The sequence below is a fragment of the Melopsittacus undulatus genome, chromosome 12, assembly GCF_012275295.1.
Source record: "Melopsittacus undulatus isolate bMelUnd1 chromosome 12, bMelUnd1.mat.Z, whole genome shotgun sequence".
NCBI lineage: Eukaryota > Metazoa > Chordata > Aves > Psittaciformes > Psittaculidae > Melopsittacus > Melopsittacus undulatus.
In genome coordinates, this window is record NC_047538.1 from 3,407,536 (window position 1) to 3,428,201 (window position 20,666).

The 20,666-nt window shown below is 53.4% G+C and overlaps 1 protein-coding gene across 5 annotated transcripts in view; it reads right to left on the reverse strand.

Annotated features, from left to right (window-relative positions):
- The window catches only part of USP48 (ubiquitin specific peptidase 48), a 32,801-nt gene that overhangs the window by 5,511 nt on the left and 6,624 nt on the right, over positions 1-20,666 (reverse strand). For 3 of the 5 annotated variants that reach the window (XR_004550147.1, XM_034068060.1, XM_034068061.1), the window contains exons 8-21: positions 20,509-20,591; positions 20,039-20,218; positions 17,449-17,574; positions 14,600-14,749; positions 11,482-11,682; positions 9,461-9,575; positions 9,143-9,273; positions 7,795-7,866; positions 3,918-4,042; positions 3,670-3,792; positions 1,860-1,921; positions 1,290-1,400; positions 516-646; positions 224-330 (exon numbers count right to left, since the gene is read on the reverse strand). Coding sequence is in view for 2 of the 5 variants with exons in the window: in XM_034068060.1 (XP_033923951.1) it covers positions 224-330; positions 516-646; positions 1,290-1,400; positions 1,860-1,921; positions 3,670-3,792; positions 3,918-4,042; positions 7,795-7,866; positions 9,143-9,273; positions 9,461-9,575; positions 11,482-11,682; positions 14,600-14,749; positions 17,449-17,574; positions 20,039-20,218; positions 20,509-20,591 (1,717 nt within the window). In the remaining 3 variants the exon portion in view is untranslated. The remainder of the gene's footprint in view (positions 1-223; positions 331-515; positions 647-1,289; positions 1,401-1,859; positions 1,922-3,669; positions 3,793-3,917; positions 4,043-7,794; positions 7,867-9,142; positions 9,274-9,460; positions 9,576-11,481; positions 11,683-14,599; positions 14,750-17,448; positions 17,575-20,038; positions 20,219-20,508; positions 20,592-20,666) is intronic. The other 2 variants (XR_004550148.1, XR_004550149.1) reach the window with 1 other exon arrangement.

Sequence of the window (20,666 nt, forward strand, 5' to 3'; positions counted from 1 at the left end):
ATCTGCTGTTTGTGCCAAAGCGATAGGAGCTGCAGAGCTGGGTGCTTCCTGCCTGCAGAGAGCAGCCCACCACCACCAGTGTCCCCCCCAGCAGGTCCCAACCCCATGAGGACACAGCAGGCCCTGCAGCTGCATCACCACCACGTCTGGATCCTTCTCGGGATGCTCAGCACAGCTCCTGTTCAGTGAAAACAGAGGCAGGAGGAGCAAGGAGAGCCCGTACCTTCTTATTATCCACCACTTTATGGATGTAGATGGTTGCTTGGGTGTACTCACGCAAGTCCCGCTGCTGTTGGCACAACAGCCCTTCTCTGCACTCCGGACAGAGCTCTGGGGGGGGCACAAAGATAAAATGCATTTCATTGCTTCAGCTCCTTGCAGATCCCAGCCCAATACCCCAGAGCATGCGCTAAGCTCCACATTTACCACCCACCCCCTTAGATCTGAGCCTTTAGGCCATTGCCCTGAGAGCTGGCACAGAACAGAGCCCAGGGAGCAGCAGAACGTGCACTCACGGGGCTCAGAGGTGTAAAGGGCACCCTCGGGGTCTGCCCCAGGCGCTGGTGTCCGGGTGATTTTGATGACGTGATCCACAACAAAGAGTTTTTGAATCCTCTCCCACTCGCTGGGCCATATCAGAGCTATACTGTGCAAAGGAACAAGAACGTGCTTTATGACATGGAAAAGCCAAGCCCTGAGCTCCCCAACAGCCTCCCCTGCTCCTTTCGGTCTTGGTAAGGAAAGCAAAGCTCCAAAAATCAATCCCTAACTCCAGCTACACACACACGAGGGCCTGAACACCCAAGATAACAGGGAAACAGCAGCATGCTATCAGTGATGCTGTTCTGCTCCAGTCAAGCTGGGGGGAGGATGGAGGAGGAGAAGGAGAGGAGAGGGGAAGATCTGCTCCTTTTAGTGCTGCATCACTGCAGAAGCAATGCTAAGGAACATGAACTCCAGCCCAGTGTCCAGCGCTTTGGGGGCAAGTCCCATGGAAAGCAAAGTGTGAGGAAGCCGGATGTTTCCATGCCCTGGTCAAATTGAGGGGAGTTCATTGTTAGGAACCAGCCAAGCTGAAGTAAGCTCTTTTTTCTCCCTGACCCAGCATGCTGTGACAATGTAGGTGTTGCCTTGCATGAAGGCTAAGGAGGTCTGAGCAAGCTTAGGTGTTAATTCCCTCATGGACAAGCATTGGCTCCTCGTGTCCCTGCGGCTCAAAGCAGCTCCGGGAACGCTCCCCAGGATGACAACACCCTTCAAAGGCACCCACGTGAAGAGAAGAAACTCACAGTTTGGAGTCTTCTTTGGTCATGGAAGCGTAGGTGAACATGAGGCCTCCGTGGGGGCAGAGGAGAGCGCTGTTCCCGACCGAGGACACGGGGCTGCAGCGCGTTGGCCTCCTGCGCAGGGAAAGGGAAGCGGTTCAGGTTATCCCACAACCCCCCCACCTCTGCAGGCAGCCAGGAAGGAATCAAGAGGTGAGTGTTTACAGGAGGCATTCCAGCTGGGAATATGAAAGCGCTGATGAGGAAATCAGATCTGTGTGCCTGTGAGTTGCAGAGATTCCCATCTCCAGCAGCAGCCTGTGGAAGCAGGGCTGAGCAGTGACCTGAGATCCAGCTCCAAGACAGATGAACAAACTAATCAGGTTCCCATCTAATCCCACCATCTGGTGGAGACACGATAAACAAGGAAGGCAGGTTCCTCGCAGTGTATTACAACTCATCCAAGCTCTGCAGAAAGCAGCTTCCTTCTTCCCACCCAGGGACATGGCAGGTACCTGCTCACCACACCGGGACTCCAAAGCAAACCTCACTGAGAGGGATGGAAAGCACCAAAACCCCCTCCAGCCAAGTTACCTGACAAATTTCCTCCACTCTTCCACAAAGAACTGCGAGACGATGTACAGCTCCTCCGTCTCCTGGAGGGGAAAAAGGCTCTTTTGTTCATCAGTCCCACAACAGAGGCGATGACTGCTCCGTGCTTTCTGCAGCGCTCATTCTCCTCCAGCCCTCAGTGCCTTCACCATGACAACTCCATCCAAGCGCGCTGGGAAAGCCAAGCTAAATAATTTGGGATCAAGTACTAAGCACTTACATTACTAATCGGGTGTTTATTGCGGAGTTACTTTAGCTTTAGATCCAATTACCTCTAATTCACAGCAGGACACAGGCACTTCCCTTGCAGCAGCTAAGACGCCCCAGACTGCTCTTGGGGACGAACGCAGACACTCCTCTGCTGTGTTTCAATCTCTCTTCTCCACCTCCACATTAAACCACTCTGCTTGTTTTCCTCCCCAAATCTCAACTGGTTTGGAGCAGGAAAACTCAGAAAGCTTGAGGGAAAGATGCTGAGCTCTTCTCTATCAAAGGCAGTGGAGGATGTAGCCTCACTGCCTGGAGAGGCTCTCCTGTTCTGAGCTGACCCATGGTGATGGGCTCCAGCTTTCCATCACCTACTCCAGCTCCAAAAGCAGCCCCAACACTTAAACACCCCCAGTAGGACCTGGCACATCTTCAGCTTAGTGCTTCCCATTTAAACCCTTCTGAGGATCCACAGTTCTGAGACACGGACCTGTATTGACCTTGATATTAATTCTTGGCTGGAGAAGGCACCTGGGAGCAGCAAACTGACCTGGCACATTGGAGCCCCCGAGGCACCTGCCAAAGACCTTGGCAGGGTCTCAGTGCCAAGCATTAATCAGTGAGAGGTCCTGGAGACAAGGCGTGGAGCCAACGGCTTCTGCCATGTCCTGAGAGCTGCCTCAAAGCCTGGAGAGCTCCAGGCTTCTCCAAGAGGTCTTTGAACCCCAGCTTGGATTGTGTTGGAAGGGACCTTAAAGCTCCTCCAGCTCCAACCCCTGCCACAGGCAGGGACCCCTTCCACTGAAGCAGCTGCTCCAAGCCCCTGTGTCCAACCTGGCTTTGAACACTGCCAGGGATGGGGCAGCCACAGCTTCTCTGGGCACCCTGTGCCAGCGCCTCAGCACCCTCACAGGGAACAGCTTGTGCCTAAGAGCTCATCTCAGTCTCCCCTCTCTTGGGCAGGTTCAAGCCATTCCCCTTGGCCTGTCCCTACAGGCCCTTGTCCCAAGCCCCTCTCCAGCTTTCCTGCAGCCCCTTTAGGCACTGGAGCTGCTCTGGGGTCTCCCCTTCAGGAGCCTTCTCTTGTCCAGGCTGCCCCAGCCCAGCTCTCTCAGCCTGGCTCCATAGGGAGACCTGCTCTTGCACTTCTATTTTCAGGGCTCCAGCACTTAGGGAAGCTCCCCTGAGCTGTTGGGCTGCAGGAGGGTGCTGGAGCCCACGTGAATTCTGCCTGACCAGCAGCACATTGTGGCTTGCACATGAAAGCCGCCTCCACCGGCCCGGCCACACCACTGCAGTCCTTGCAGGGGCCGATGTAACCACAGCAGCAATATTGATGGTGCTTATCTGGCTGCGTGTGGGCCAGCCACAGCTCCGCTGGCACAGGAGAGCAGCTCGTGGTGCTTCAGCAGGGCTCTGTGCCAGCACAGCCGATGGGGAAATCACACCTCGGCACAGCTCACGTGGGAGCTCGTGGGTACCAGCATCCTCTCTCCCAGGCAAGAGATGCTCTTAGAAGGGATAAAAGCACTTAAAACCCTCCCCCAAGCCCTGCTATGGTGCCCTGGTGCCCTCCTCCCCATACCTGAGGCCAGCTGCCCAGGCAAGGTCTGCATTTATCATGGAACAGGTTCTGGAGAGAAGTCTTCTGCTCGCTGGCCATCATCTTATGCAGAGCTTCGTTCTCCTCCCCTTCGCGCTCCAAGATCTGCACGGGAGAGTTAATAACAGCAGAGCTTCAGCTCCTCACTGCTGTCAAATGTGCCCTTACCTTCTGGGTCACACCAGAACCAGTGTGTATTTACAGTCAACAAGAGGTTGTTTGGCAAATACCTTGCACTGGGAGCAGCACTCTCTGTTATTTGGGAATTCAGGCGCCTTTGGGAAGTATTGCTTGAGTTTCTCCCAGGCTTCCTTGGAAACCACCCTGCGTTCGTTCTCGGATATGCACAGGCCACCTGCAGAGACAGAGCCAAGAGAAGGGCTTTGCTCTCCAGCCCTCAGTGATGTGGTGCAGCACTGACCAGATGCAAGAGGTGACAGGGTATCAGTGTGGGGCGAGAGATCCACACACCATGTTAGCACACCAGAGCACAAAGGCACTTTCAACTCCTTTATCATTTCCCTGTTCAGACAGGAAAATAACCCAATGTGACTTTGATTCATGGAAACGTCCTCTAGATTCCAGAGCTCAGGAACTGAGCAGCTGATCAAATACTAGCGGTGTCAGAGACATGAGGGGAAGCACAGATATGCTGCTCCTGGCTGTCCACACCTGCATCTGTATGGGGACTGCACGCTGACCCCATGGCCCATTGAACAGGAGCCAGGTGCTTTCCTCACCCTTGACAAACCAAGACTGTATGATCCCAGATGGCTTCATGTGCCCTATCCAAGCATCTCAGCATTGGGAAGGATGGATTTATGCCTGGATCTGCTCTAAGGAGTAATGAGTGTGAAGATACAAAGAGGTTTACCAGTACCCCCCACACTATACAGGTTATTTATCCTGATGCTCAAGTAAAACCAGCCCACAAATGGTTTATCACAGAATCCCAGAGTGGTTTGGGTTGAAGGGACCTTAAAGCTCCTCCAGCTCCAACCCCTGCCACAGGCAGGGACCCCTTCCACTGGAGCAGCTGCTCCAAGCCCCTGTGTCCAACCTGGCCTTGAGCACTGCCAGGGATGGGGCAGCCACAGCTTCTCTTGACAAGAGGCTTTGTGTGCTCATTGCTTTCGGGACAGCAGGAGCAGAAAGCCCACACTCACACATCTGGACACTGTGTGTACATGTGCAACACGTGCTCCAGTAGACAAACAAGGCTTGGGAAGCCCGGAGAAGGTGAAAGCCTAGGATCCAACTTGATGATCTCCAAGGGGAAGGCACAACCGCAGCTCCCCATGGGAGAGCAGCTGGGAAGCTGCAGGGAGAAAGCAGAGGAGCAGTTGCGATGCTGAGATGCAAACCGGATTTGGATGCAGCATGGGAATATTCAGGCCTAAATGTGGGTTTCATCAGCAAGAGGGAAGCAAAGCAGCAAAGTCACAGCGCTGAGCAGGGCCCAACCAAGGGCACAAACACACCATTATCCGCTTTTCTATAGCCTGAGGAGCTACAGAAAGAAGACAAGGAGAAAAGGCTCCTTCTCCCTCTTTAACATTACAGGCAGCTCCTCAGGCTCCTGGCCCCGGCGGCTTTTCCTCACTCCTGGATTCCTGCCAGCCCTAAAGAGGAGAAAGCAGCAAACACTCCCTCCTGCTTTTCCTTCACAACCAAAGTCAGGCAGGACCTCATCGCCGCGGCGTTGGCCACTTGGTCTTCGGCAAACGTGACCACATGGCCCAGCTCTACCACACAAGGAGGCAGGAGAAGGCTGCATCCCAAGGCTGGGGGGATTCCAGCTTGTCCAGCTTAGTGCCTGGACACTGCATGGTTAATGCAAATGGGTTCATTCAGAGGGGGAAATAATCAGCTCTGGATGTGCAGGGAACAAGTGCTTTGCCATCTGGGAGATGCTGATCCTGACCAGTGACCCCCCCGATCCCACCATCCAGGGCCACGCTTTGGGCACAGGCATCAAAGGATTCTTCTCTTGGTATCTGGAAGGAATTATCCACTGAGGTCGGGCAGCTACTGGAGAAGGAGGAATTGCAGCAGGGACGCAAAGGGATTGCTGCAGGGAACGCTGGGGTGGCAGGGCTGGAGCCCAGCCAGACCTCGTGGATAAAGCAATGGCTTTCCCAGGCCTACCACCAAGGCACTTCCTCCACACCAAAAGGAAAGCCATGGCATGGAGACCACAGGCTTGCTGATATGCTCCAGAGGGGAATTTGAACGGTGGAAAGGCTGTTTTCCATGAGGAATTGGGGCGAGCTCAACAGGATGCATCTGACCTGCCAGCAGCCCCCTTAGTTAGCAGTGTTTATTCTGATATGACCAAAAGTCACAGATCAAGTAGCAATTCACCACCAGAACATGCTCAGAGGCCTCCTGGCCTATTCTTGTCATGTCTGGCTACATTCAGTGTTTCACCACAATGCTGAATGCTTTTATTTAACGGGAGCAGCCTCGTGGCAATGGGAATAACAGCTCTGAACAACAGCAAACACTGTGTCAGAGTGCTCAGACACTTTAAACCGAGGCTTTCTCAAGCCATTACTCGACATCCTTGCTCAGCCTCGATGACAGGAGGTGTGTGGCTGATTTATGGCAGGTTTCCTTCTTCCTAGGAAAGAGATGGAGCCTTCCCAACAAGGAAATTGATGCCTACAAACTGGAGCTTACTGAGAGTTATGTCTGGGAGCAAACTCAGAAGCCAGCAAAGGGCCATTCAAACAGCAGGGTAGCCAAGGATGTTGCTAATGAACCATCACGTAGGAAAACAACCAAGGCTGGGGCAGAGCCTTATGTAAACAGACACCAAGAGCAGCAGGGCGGTAAGTCAGTATCCTCAGCACTCCCAGATAACCCCTGTTTCCACAGAGGTTGGGAAAGTGCCCTGATTTCATGTAAACCAAGGGGATAAATGGATGCTCTCAGCTCCCACCTTGACCGATTGCACCACGTTTTATTCCTAAACACTTCCCGAGCTTTCAAGCAGCTGCAGATCTTTGGCGCTGCTCTGGTTCCATCACGTCACCATGACCTCATGGAGTTCAACAAGGACAAGTGCAAGGTCCTGCCCTTGGGTTGGGGCAATCCCAAGCACAACCACAGAGAATGCATTGAGAGTAATGCTGGGGAGCAGGACCTGGGGGTGTTGGTCAATGAGAAGCTCCCCATGACCCAGCTTCAGTGAGTGCTGTAGCCCAGAACCCCCCCGTGTGCTGGGCTGCACCCCCAGAGTGTGAGCAGCAGCTCAGGGAGGGGATCCTGCCCCTCTGCTGGGCTCTGGGGAGACCCCCCCTGCAGCCCTGCTCCAGCTCTGGGGCAGCAGCACAAGAGGGACCTGGAGCTGTTGGAGCGAGGCCAGAGGAGGCCATGGAGATGCTGCGAGGGCTGGAGCAGCTCTGCTCTGGAGCCAGGCTGAGAGAGCTGGGCTGGGGCAGCCTGGACAAGAGAAGGCTCCTGAAGGGGAGACCTGAGAGCAGCTCCAGTGCCTAAAGGGGCTGCAGGAAAGCTGGAGAGGGGCTTGGGACAAGGGCCTGTAGGGACAGGCCAAGGGGAATGGCTTGAACCTGCCCGAGGGGAGACTGAGATGAGCTCTTAGGCACAAGCTCTTCCCTGTGAGGGTGCTGAGGTGCTGGCACAGGGTGCCCAGAGAAGCTGTGGCTGCCCCATCCCTGGCAGTGTTCAAGGCCAGGTTGGACACAGGGGCTTGGAGCAGCTGCTCCAGTGGAAGGGGTCCCTGCCCGTGGCAGGGGTTGGAGCTGGAGGAGCTTTAAGGTCCCTTCTAACCCAAACCATTCCATGTATCTCTGGTTCTCTGTGACTTCGCTACTAACAGATCCTCCCTTCCACAGCCCAGCACTTCCCGCAGCATCTCTGCCTTTACATCCTTTTCCCTGCCTTACCCAATCTGGGCTGCAAGGTGACAGCTGACTTGCAAATAAAGGTTGAGTGTCAAGAAACACCAGGAAAATGAGAATTAAGCACATTTCTGCAGTAAGAACTTGTGCTGCCCTCAGAGGGAGCAAAGGCCACAAGGTTAACGCCTTGAGCAGTGGGCAACAACAGAAACATTCAGCTCCATCCCCCGGACAGACTCACCATGTGGGCAAACGATGTCTTCATTAAAATTTAACTCCTCTTCCTCCTCTCTCTTCTCTTCATTGGATTCATCTAATGAAAGGAAACAACAAAAACCCCAACCCATGAAGCCTGCCCAGTTTCCTCTCTTAGGAAAGGAAGAATCATTGGGCAAAGGAGTGCGGTTGCCTTCCAAATTGAGGCAAAACCCTCAACCCAAGGGAATCTTTGGAAGGGAATTTGCTGTTCTCCGCTGTTGTGGCCCCCAGGCAGGCGGGATTACAGCCTACAGCCCACGTAGGAGTGCTTTGAAGTGCCTGCAGCACAAGCCTGCCCTTTGTGAGACTACAAAGAACACATTTGTTAGGGCTAAACCACCACAGGGGTTCCCTGCTCCCAGGGATGGGAGTTTAACCTAAACACAGGCTAGGTGAGAGCGCAGGGAGCGGAAACCTGCCGGCAAACATCAGTGCCCTCTCTGCTTTGTGGATGCTGATCTAAAGCAGATGCTGCCTGACAAACCAAGTGCAGGCTGCCAGGGGGTGACAAGCCCCACATTAAACCAGAAATGCTAGTTAAGAACTGAAGCTCCATAGCAATTCAGTTGGCCCCTGAACTGGAGCATCATACACATAGTACATGTTAGTAAGGGTCCCTGCCTTAGGCCTGGGAGTAATTCCAACTCAGAGCTGCAACCTGTTGGGAAACCACCCCTGAGGAATGAGGAGTGGTAACTCAAGTACCCTCTTTGCAGTGAGTGCTGCACCAGCACCAGGTATGGTCAGAGGGCTGTGGTGCACTCAGAGCCTTCAAGCCCAAGATCAATGCCATCAGCTCATCACCTCCACTTGCATTCAAGCAAGCTTCTTGCCCTCAGTTCTGACACTAAAAGCTCAACAAAATATCCAGTTTCCAAAGTTTTAAAGAGCAGAGGGCAAATAAATCCCCATCTATTCTCATAATACGGGTATAGAATAGAGGTTTTTTTCTCCTAGGCTGTGTTTTCCCAGTGCTGCTTTACACTGTTCATCCACAGACCATCAACAAACATCTTCATCAAGGTAATTTTCATGCTTCTTTCCCCCCTGGGCTCCCTCATTGAGATAAAAGCAGATGAAAAGATCATGGGTCTGAGGTGATGATTTTACACAGCTTTGTAAAACTACAGAGCTACTTCTCAGGGTGTGAAGATCACCCAGCACTTTTGAAGCTTATCAAATCAAAAGCTCCTTAAATGAAGGAGCTTTTTATGTGCTTTATTATCCTTTCCTCCCAACTCATACAAGCAAAGCCAAAGAGCTACAGGAGCACCCAACGTGTCTTTTTGTTAGGAGGTATCAGGCTGTGGGTCCCACAGCAGCACAACTACCTTTGCTTTGTGTGTTTCCATTCATTTTCCCATTACTGTGCTCCGTGTCTTCATCTTGCTCATTTAACTGCTCCAGAGCCAGCTGACGCCAGCTCCTCAAGGATGCTTTTCCAACCCAGAACCCGTCATTCCTGCGGAGAGACAACAGCGCTGGCAACGCAAATCGCATCTCTAGTGAGAGGTGTCCCTGCCCATGGCAGGGGTTGGAACTGGATGATCTTAAGGTCCCTTCCAACCCAAATCATTGTGATTCTATGATCTATTTAAGCCCTTCTCGACCCCCTTTGCCAACACTAGATAGCACCAGGACTTACATACCCCTTGACTGTGACCTTCAGCAGGTTGGTCACGGTTTTGTAGTCTTCGTTTAAGCGGTTCTTCAGCCGCAGGATTCGACACCTTTCCACCACACAGTCCTTGCAAAGTGCTTTCACTGGGGTGACAGGGGAAAGAAACACCATTTATCACACACAGGGCTGAGCTCCTGGCTGGCTGGAAGGTGCTCAGACACGTAGGTACCAACTATCCTGCCTGCAGACCAGAGGTTTCACATGGAAATGAGGAGAGCCCTGGGGTCACTGCTGGATCAGGCCATATTTGCAGGTTAAATGAGCATACACCACTTCAGAGGTGGGATCTGTCCTGCTGGCTTCACAGCTTTCCGGTACCAACAGTCTGCAATTCCAGCTGCGAGCCAGGGCATGCCAACACACAGCCAGGGGAGCCAAAAGGCAGGGGGGATTAGGCATATTGCAAGGGAAAGAAAACACCCATATTGTGGCACTTTGAGGTTAAAGCCAGAAATAGCCTCCCCTCCTGCAAAGCTACACTGGAACAACAGCAGTGGAAACCCTACAGCTGGGCATGTGTTTTCCTTTGGGAGCAAGAGGGGGCATGCAGGGAAGAAGCTGGAGAAGGCAATGCATCCATCCATCCATCCATCCATCCCTCCATCCCTGCATCCCTCCCAGCCCTACTCCACACACAGAGCCGCGGGCGACCTTCCAGTGGAACAACAAACGCTGCCCTGGTTGCTCTCCACAAAGACTGCCTGCGTCACAGCCCTTGCTGCTGGTTCCGTTCCTTCCCTATAAGCTCCTGGTAGCAGCTGAGCTAATTTGGTCTCAGCGGGAGTCATGGAGCTCCTTTACAAAAGGAACTAAGCCTGGGGCTCAATTAAGGGATGCCCAAAGACGACTGGGGCTGGGCTGACCCCAAAACTCAAGATGTGTGACAAATGCCCATAACACAAGCACGCAGGCTATCAGGTGTGTGCTTTCCTCAAGAGACAGCTCAGGACAGGCTAGAAGTGACATACAGGGGTTTACTTGCTTGGCCTGCTCATATCTGCACTGCTGGCTCCAGGAAATGCTGCCCACACAGGACCTGTTGGTACTGCAGGTACAGACAAGAGTCTGAGGGGTTGCATGTGCAAGTAAATCAACTTCACAAAACCTTCCAAGACTTACATTTAAGATGCTTGCTCAGAAGCCCCTCCATGAGCAGCTCTTCCTGAATGGAAAACTCAGGAATGAAACAGACCTGAGTCCCAGACAGGCTGGGCTGCACCCACAGAGCGTGAGCAGCAGCTCAGGGAGGGGATCCTGCCCCTCTGCTGGGCTCTGCAGAGACCCCCCCTGCAGCCCTGATCCAGCTCTGGGGCAGCAGCACAAGAGGGACCTGGAGCTGTTGGAGCGAGGCCAGAGGAGGCCATGGAGATGCTGCGAGGGCTGGAGCAGCTCTGCTCTGGAGCCAGGCTGAGAGAGCTGGGCTGGGGCAACCTGGGCAAGAGAAGGCTCCTGAAGGGGAGACCCCAGAGCAGCTCCAGTGCCTGAAGGGGCTGACAAGAAAGCTGGAGAGGGGCTTGGGACAAGGGCCTGTAGGGACAGGCCAAGGGGAATGGCTTGAACTTGTCCAAGAGAGGGGAGACTGAGATGAGCTCTTAGGCACAAGCTGTTCCCTGTGAGGGTGCTGAGGCGCTGGCACAGGGTGCCCAGAGAAGCTGTGGCTGCCCCATCCCTGGCAGTGTTCAAGGCCAGGTTGGACACAGGGGCTTGGAGCAGCTGCTCCAGTGGAAGGGGGTCCCTGCCTGTGGCAGGGGTTGGAGCTGGAGGAGCTTTAAGCTCCCCCCAACCTAAACCAGGCTGGGGTTCTATGGCTGCAATCAGACCAACTGTAGTTGTTTGAATGTTAACATCTGAACGTGAACCAAATCACCCAGTGCAGCACGAAAAGAAACAAAGTTCTGATGATGAAGGACAGGTGTGGGACCAGAACAAGGCTCTAAAGCACGTTCAGACCATGAGTCTGGAGAAGGCGTTTTGCAGCTGACACTTTACCATTCAGCCGGGGCCCTCCTCCGTATCTCCTGTAGAAGAAGTCAGCCACGTACTCCGATATCCTCTTCATGATGGATATTTTGTCGGGATGGAGCTTGCCATGTGAGCAGAGGCAAGCCGTGTTATCTATGGGTTTGGGAGGAGTGGACTCATCCAGCCATTTCTGCAGCCACTCCAGAGAGATGAAGTCGTACGGGGAACCTGGGAGGGGAAAAAGCACAAAGAGAAACAAGCCCGAACGTGTCAGCAAAGGCACAACGCAGCAGATGGTGCTTGAGAATCCCTCTGATATTAAACACACTTTTAAAACTTCACAAGCTATCAGTGTTGATTAAAACCCTCTGTTCAGTTCCCAAACAGCCACTACAGCTTCCCCCGGCCAAGTCTCGTCTCAGCATCGCGCCTTTAGGGGATAGGGGCTATCTGATGTTAAGATAGGCAAGAGTAAGCAGGCAGGTCAAATTCAAGCAATCCATATGGAAACTCAGACCGCTCCAAGTCACACTGCTAAACCTTTAGGGGCTTATAGGAGAGCAGGCAAGGAAGGGCAAGGGTTTTCCTATCAGCCACTGAGGGACAGATACAACACCAGAAGGACATGGAGCTGTTGGAGCAAGGCCAGAGGAGGCCACGAGGATGAGCAGGGGCTGGAGCAGCTCCTGTGTGGAGGCAGGGTGAGAACATTGGGGCTGTTCAGCCTGGAGAAGAGAAGCTGCATGGAGACCTCAGAGCAGCTTCCAGTGTCTGAAGGGGGCTACAAGGATGCAGAGAGGGGCTCTTCATCAGGGACTGTAGCAATAGAACAAGGGGTGATGGGTTCAGACTGAAACAGGGGAAGTTCAGGTTGCAGATAAGGCAGAAGCTCTGTGAGGGTGCTGAGGTGCTGACACAGGGTGCCCAGAGAAGTGGTAAATGCCCCATCCCTGGCAGTGTTCAGGCTTGGAGCAGCTGCTCCAGTGAAAGGTACCCCTGCCCATGGCAGGGCTTGGAACTGCAGGAGTCTTAAGGTCCCTTCCAAACCAGTCTGGGATTCTATGGTTTAAGCTGTGATCATACATTAAAGGCTCTTTCTGGAGCGACCTCATTGGGTTACATTGAAAAATAAAAGGCAACAACATTAAATAGATAAGGTCAGTGCTTGCCCCATCCCTTCAGCACCCAACATTCCAGTGCTATTCTGGGCTGCTCCTGCCACTCGGGGTGAGACATCCATGTGCACTTCACCATTTACAGGCAAACAGGCCCTGGCTCAGCTGTTTAGAAGGTGCAGAGCACAAACCACGGCTCAGCAGCAGCTGTAGGAGCAGTGAAACAGCTTTGGGTGAATCCAGGTATCTCAGTGGGCACAGGGTGCCCAGAGAAGCTGTGGCTGCCCCATCCCTGGCAGTGTTCAAGGCCAGGTTGGACACGGGGGCTTGGAGCAGCTGCTCCAGTGGGAGGGGTCCCTGCCCATGGCAGGGGTTGGAAGGGACCTTAAAGCTCATCCCTGATTCTATGACTTAATACCAAGACCTGCTGTTGATGTGCAAACCCTTCTTTGAGGTGACTGGGAAATGAGGAAGAAAGGAGGAGGAAAGGAAGTTCTATGCTGACACAACGAAAGCAGCCCTGAAACCAAGGAGAAACATCCCACGAAACAAACACAAATCCTTAACGTTTTGAACAAAAGAACAACAGAGAAGCTACAGGAAAACACTTTGTCTTCCAGCCTGCCCTGGCTCTTTGGGAAGCCGGGCTTCAAATCCCCTGTTCCTCTGCAGCACATCCCAGCAGTATTCCCATCTTACGCAACGCCAGCCACACAGCCATGACCTCCAGAGAACGGCAGCGCTGTCAGAGCTGCTTTGCTACTTTGGGATCAAAGTGCCTCCCCCAGAAAGTGCCTTTTTCTGGGGCAGGCTCCACAAGGCTGGCAGCAGAGTCCCCAGCTCCCATGGGATCACGCCTGGAGCAGCTCTGGAATAACGCTGCCTCCAGCTGCTGTGGCCGGGATGTGCCCTGCAGCAGGCAATGGGTGCCCTTAGGCTCTTGTCATCCTCAAAGTGGGCCAGAGGAGCTCTGCCTGCACTTGTAAAGCCATCCTTTGGAGCGTTATTAGAAGGGCTGTGAGCAAACCCTGCTGCTGCTGCTCAAGGGGAGAGCAAACACAGCAGGGTTGGGCTCGCTGCTCCTTTGGAGCAGTGACTCACGGCACGTTCCTGCCTCCACCACAGCTCTGGTTTACCAGTGCCATTTCACCCTGCTTGGCTTGTGGGGCAGCCTCGTGGCCCCCAGTGAAGCGTCTGGGGTTGGCAAAGCTGGTGCATGAATTGTAGGGGCAGATGTTTACAGGAGCCCCAGAATGGGCTGCTCCCAGCTCAAGCATGGGTACTGAAAGGGGAACACCAAAGTGACTGACAGGCTGGGCAGCTCACCCCATCTGAAAGTCCTGAATGACAAATTCCCTGGAGCTTTGAGGAGATGGGCAGAGGAAGTGTCCCCCCTGCTTGTTTCGAGGGAGAGGAAAACAAGGGAAGGGAATAAAAGTCCTTGTGCTCTGATATGCTAAGGTTAGGAGACACAAGGAGCAGTAGGGAAGTTTTAACCCCTATCGCTCATCAGGTGGGCTACAAAGCTTAGACACAGGACCTTGGAGGCAGGGCTGAATCAAGTCATTTCCTCCTGGAGGTCAGGCATTTCCATACCCTGTTACCTGCTGATTCACTCGGATCAACAGCTCCCAAACTTGCCATGAGCTGGCAGTTTGAGACCAGCCCTTTCTTCTGCCTCAATGCCACCGAGACAAGCAGCTGCTCACCGGGCAGAAGAACACAGTCAGCACGCATGGAAGCACACAGGAGACTGACTGATGGAGAAGGAGCAAGAGGGAATGAACGACACCAGAGGCCATGAGAATGAGCAGAAAAGGGAGAAAAATAGGTTAAGGCAGAAAAACAAGAGAGGGAACAACCCCCTCAGCATGCACACAGCAACAACAGGCACCAATCACTCTGCTCTTGAAGAGGCTAATGCCTTCCAGCAGTGCCCAGGCCACAGAAGGGAGCTGTGGGTTAGTAACAAAACATCACTAATCTTAACAACAGTTTACTACAAGATACTACCACAATGTCTTACAGACCAGCTTCAGCGGGTAACCTTTTGTAGAGCTCCTTCACCTCCTCGTGCTTGATTTTGCCCCTGGCCACGCTCTGCTTGCGCATCTCGGCCATTTCATTGCACCATTCCTCAAACTTGGAGTTGTCACGTTCCACCAGCTCCTGCAGGAAAGCTGGGGGGGAGAGGAGGGGGAAAACAAACCCAGTCATTCCAAGGAAAAACGCTAATTATGGTAATTATCCCTGTGATGGGCTACCCGGGGATAAGAAGCCTAAAAATTCCCCACGCAGCTACCGACATGAAGCCTTTCCAAAGGCCAAGTGCACGGCTGCTGCTCACTGCACTGTTTCTGGGTGTAGATGATTTGAGTGCAAGTGCCCTGTGCCATAGAAAGCACCCAAGAAAATCATTGCCTCAGGGTTGGTGCTGCATGAAGAGAAACGCTTTGCTTGCAAAGAAGCCTGTGCCAAGCACTGCAGAGCCGGAGCACAGCAGGATGCTTTGCTGCCTGCTTCAGGCCCTCCCTGCTCCTCCTCTTGCTCCCACTGAGAGCAGCTCTGCTGTGCTGCCAAGGGCAAGGAAGCTGCTGTTCCCAGGGGAGAAACAAGAGCTTTTCACCCCACGGGCACACCTGAAGCCTGTCTCGACCTGCAGGAGTGAACTCAGTGAGAGGGGCTGAGCACGTTGCAAGCACAAGGACAAAAAGCCCTCAGGAGATGGGAGATAAGGATGGGAGGGTGAGGGAAATGAGGGTTTTTGCTGTTGCCAGTGGAAAAAAACCCCAAAACCCCAAACCTCAGCAGGGAAGATAAAGCACTTCCCTCGCGGGGCTGGTGGAAGCAGTGCTTTCCCCTTCCCTTATCGGAAGCTTTCTCCTATTCAGCAGTGTTTTGAAGAGCTAAAATACATCCAGAAAGGCTGAATGCTTGTGTGGCCAAAGAGCACAAGATCCACCTCGGGAGAATACATGGCACTAAAACCAAACCAGCTTGACCCCCTTGAGGTCAGAGCCAAGTTACATCCACATTCCCATCCCGGAAAAGCCGCTTTGAACGGCATCAAAGCAAAAGGCCTCAAATTTACAGTTGCATGAAACCTCCCCACAACCGCAGGGCTCACTGCTGCCCTTCGCTCCTGTTCCCTGGCAGCATTCCATGGGAAACAAAGGCAACCGCGGGGCTGCGCAGGAATCCGGCGCTGGGTGGAGAGGCTTCTGCCGGGGTTATTGTTTTGGGCAGAGGGGTAGGAGGAAAAGGAGCGCAGGAGAGCGCAGGAAACAGACTGAGACGCAGCTCTGAGGCAGGGATCAGCACGAGTTCCCAAAGCTGTGGGGATCAATGGGGGGGTTTAGTGTTGGTGGGAGCTGGAAAAGGTTTGGTGTTGTTAAGGGGGGGGGAAGCTGTCGGATTTACCCACTCCTCATGCAGATAACGTGAGGAGCAGAGGTCCGGAGGGGATATGCCACCTCCGCCGTGCAGGAGAGGGAGGAAGGTGAACACACCTCACCCCCACCAGCACCAGGGGCCTAATTCCTATTTCCAATCAAGCAGCACGCAAACGTGAAGCATCATTAAATCCACAGGCCAAATCCACCGGGATTTCTGCCACCCCCAGGCATTCTGAAGCAAGACACGAACGCACTCGTACAACAGCCATGCGAAGGGCTCCCATCCTCTTGTTTTCACACCGTTTCTGCTCAATATGGCAAAGATTCTGCAAAGCACAAGGAACCTGACATCCGTCAGGATTATTCACCTCCAGCACAGTACGTGTGCTGCTGGTGACATTTAACCACGCTGCTCCCCTGGGCCTTCAGGAACCCGAGAGGGATCCTGGCTGTGCATCCCAATGCTCCCGCTGCCACACGTGTCTCCCAACGGGATCATCTCCTCCCAACCCTTTCCCATCTTGTCTCACTGGTTAAGACATAGAGAAGTATGAGCTAGCATAGGTTTGGGATCATCAGGATTCCACCATCAGGACATGGACTTCACACACCAAGTGGCTATATGGCACCTCTGCGGGCTCACAGTGGTCACTAAAGGGGCTTAGAGGAAAAAAAAACAGCTCCTGGCCTGCCTGGAGCATCCCAGGCACAGACACAGGCAGGTGGGGAATGGATGGAGCAGTCCTGAGGAGAAGGACCTGGGGGTGTTGGTCAATGAGAAGCTCCCCATGACCCGGCTTCAGGGAGTGCTTGAGCCCAGAACTCCCCCGTGTGCTGGGCTGCACCCCCACAGCGTGAGCAGCAGCTCAGGGAGGGGATCCTGCCCCTCTGCTGGGCTCTGCAGAGACCCCCCCTGCAGCCCTGATCCAGCTCTGGGGCAGCAGCACAACAGGGACCTGGAGCTGTTGGAGCGAGGCCAGAGGAGGCCATGGAGATGCTGCGAGGGCTGGAGCAGCTCTGCTCTGGAGCCAGGCTGAGAGAGCTGGGCTGGGGCAGCCTGGACAAGAGAAGGCTCCTGAAGGGGAGACCCCAGAGCAGCTCCAGTGCCTAAAGGGGCTGCAGGAAAGCTGGAGAGGGGCTTGGGACAAGGGCGTGTAGGGACAGGCCAAGGGGAATGGCTTGAACCTGCCCAAGAGAGGGGAGACTGAGATGAGCTCTTAGGCACAAGCTCTTCCCTGTGAGGGTGCTGAGGCGCTGGCACAGGGTGCCCAGAGGAGCTGTGGCTGCCCCATCCCTGGCAGTGTTCAAGGCCAGGTTGGACACAGGGGCTTGGAGCAGCTGCTCCAGTGGAAGGGGACCCTGCCTGTGGCAGGGGTTGGAGCTGGAGGAGCTTTAAGGTCCCTTCCAACACAAACCAGGCTGGGATTCTGTGTAGGTTAAAAAATACCAGGCACATGGGGAAGATGCATTCCCAGGTCACTCACCTGGCACTTCAACTGTCAGGGATTTCTCCCGGGTCTGCAGCCTGTACACCAGCATGTAGGCATTCCGGGAGCAGTGCGTCCCCTTCCCACACTTGGGTTTCCGAGTCTGGGATTTGGATGGCTCCGCTGTGGAACAGAGGGAAAACACCATCACGACACGAGTTCGCTCATGGAGCCTCCGTGAATGGGACGAGTTTGCCACCTAGCTGGCATCCCTCTGCCCTGCCAGGCCTCCATGTGCCAAGCACTGGGCTTGGCATAAAGCAAACTTGGATCCCAAAGCCAGCCCCAAATCCCTCCAGCATTCCTGGAGGCAGGGCAATTCAAAGGGACTAAAATTAGGAGCCAGTTCTGAACCGCCCTTCTACAAGAGCCTTTTTTTTCTCTCCCCAGTTAAACCTCCCCGAGCCAAAAGCAGCTCTTGGAAAAACATCCTTTCCCCCTCTCCCCACCCCAGTTCTGGTGTCCTGACACCAAAGCTTGGAGTCAAATCCCCAGGGGAAGAAGATCTTATTTACAGGTTGTTGTTTGTGACAAGGCAGGCGTCATCCTGGCGGCTGACAAAGCTTTTAGGGAGCAAAGAGCCATGGAAGCCGTGTTCCAGCGCGACACAAAGGCACAGTGCAGGAGCTGCTGCTCCCAAAGGCAAAGCAAACACCCTCACCTCCAGCTGCAGCTCCCAAACTCTGCCTTTTGTATTGAAACCCAACAGAGGAACAGGCCTGCCACAGGGCAAACTCTAAAGGCATTGAAATACTAAGGAAAGTGTCTGTCTTTCCCAAATTCCGGCAGAATTCCCATGCCTCCCCCCCCATCGCATCCAGGGCTCTTTCCTAGACACTTTTGATTTGCATGTTCTCCAAATGCTTTCCAAATTGTTCCCATCTGGGAACACAGGACCCTGCCCGCAGCAGACCTCTGCTTTACGTGCCCAACCTCCTCCTGCTGTCACAGGCATCTGTAACAAAGCAGAGCCTTGGTTTTGCTTGGAGCAGGCAAAGAACAGATCAAAACCTGAAGACTCCCAGCCTAGAGGCTTCTAAACACGCTTTGCTGCTACCCTGTGAGCATTCAGCAAGAAGACTGCCTTGTGGTTCAGCACAAGTTTACAAGATTGAGGCCACAGAGGTCTATTTGCATGGAGTTGGCTATGCTGGGTAACGGTGGAGGTTAAAGAGAGAGGCTGAGCAGCTCGTGCTCCTTCCAGGGCTTATTTCATGTTACACCACTAGATGTCAAACCAGCTTCACAATCTGCTCGGGAGCAAGTGGGAGTCAAACATTAACGGGATGATGGAGCTGCTCTGGGCCCTGTGAGGTGTTTGCTGGCAAGAGCAGCGGCATCCACAGGTGCTGTGCTAAAGGGAGATGAATGCCTCGAGGCACGCCTGCTACCCGGGCTTTACAACAAAAGGATCCTTTTACAAGGGCCTGTAGGGACAGGCCAAGGGGAATGGCTTGAACCTGCCCAAGGGGAGACTGAGATGAGCTCTTAGGCACAAGCTCTTCCCTGGGAGGGTGCTGAGGTGCTGGCACAGGGTGCCCAGAGAAGCTGTGGCTGCCCCATCCCTGGCAGTGTTCAAGGCCAGGTTGGACACAGGGGCTTGGAGCAGCTGCTCCAGTGGAAGGGGTCCCTGCCCGTGGCAGGGGTTGGAGCTGGAGGAGCTTTAAGGTCCCTTCCAACCCAAACCAGTCTAGGATTCTATGATTCAACTAAATCTGAAATCTTTCCATTAAGTTGGTACTTAGCTATCCTTGAAGAAAGCAGACATTTCCTCAAGTCAGCTGCAGCAAAGCACAAGTGTTCTGGTGGACCAGTGTCTGGGAACAGATTTGTGCACCATAATGGAAATTTCTGGCATTAACTTCCCCGTTTCCCAATGCTACAAAGCATCCTGCACTAGGGAACACCAAGGGACTGCAAATCCAAGGGCTCAAAGTGCCAGTTGAAGGCTGAACTACTCCTATATATATATATATGCAGCCTAAGAAATCAACATGTCCAGCCTCTGCCCAAGCTCTCCAAAGAATCAAGACCCCATCCCATCAGAGAACACCAGTATCTGGGCAGCATCAGAACAGAAGAGCCCAAAGAGAAGTAAAAACCTCAAAGCAAAAAGGCAGTTTTCCACTCCCAAGTCATTATTTGGATCAAGATTTGCTTTAATGGAGACTCTTCACTGCCTCCAAGCAAAACACTTCAGTGGAAATAAACCCATCATGTGTTAAGGAAACCGAAAGCAATCCTGTTATCTGTCCCTACGCCTGCTTTTGCACCCTGGCCAAGGAAGCAGCACCGTGCCTGTTTCATCCCGATAGGCAACTGCTGCCTGAGTTATCAGCACCTTATCTGCTGTGTGGCAGGCAAGGGAAATACTAGAGGAGCTGCTCATGAGGTGTGTGTAAATGCTCACACAGGGCTGAGGTGATTACCACAAGTATCATTTGCCACATTACTGCTAAGAGGTGAGTGACAGCACATGGAGGAGTGCTGCTGTTTTAGGAGGAACGGGGCCTCCACGTGCTCAGCCTCCATGGTTTGGGTGAAAAGAGTGATTTTAAAAAGGGCACTCACAACTTAAAGGTTTTACCTAGATCTTCCTCAATCCCCAACTGCAGTTTCTTCCCTTCCATCTTTTCTATGTCTTCATCATTAAACTTGTACCACTCGCCCGTCTGCGGGTCCTTCACGTGGGCAATGTAGTGCCCAGAGTAGGCGCTCACACCACGGTGGATGAGGACAGCGCTCAGCTCGTAGACATAGACACCATCTGGAAGGAAAGAGCAGTTATCCAGTGCTCCGGATGCAACAGCACAGATCTTTCCCTTCCTCCTGCTTCATGTTTTCACAAGGCAGCAGGTAAAGACTGCTCCTGAACGTGAATCCCTCCAAGCCCTTGCTAAGTAGGTTGTGGCTTCCACAACCCACTTAGCGAGGGAGTTATTTAAAACACGGGCTTCCAACAACTCCTGACATGATTTCCTATCAAAAAGGGGATTCAGAAGAGATGTGCTGAGGGATGGTGGGTAAAGTTAACAAAACACAGTGCTCAAAACTCACTTTTTTGTTCCATGAAAGGCTCCATGTCAAGCAGCTCTGAGAAGCCGATGTAGGTGTTCAGCTTCTTCTTATGGCCAGTTTGTCTGTGTGGAGGCAAAGCTTCAGGTCAGGAAGAGCAGCAACAGCTCACATCCTAAAAGAACTCCCCCTGAAACCCA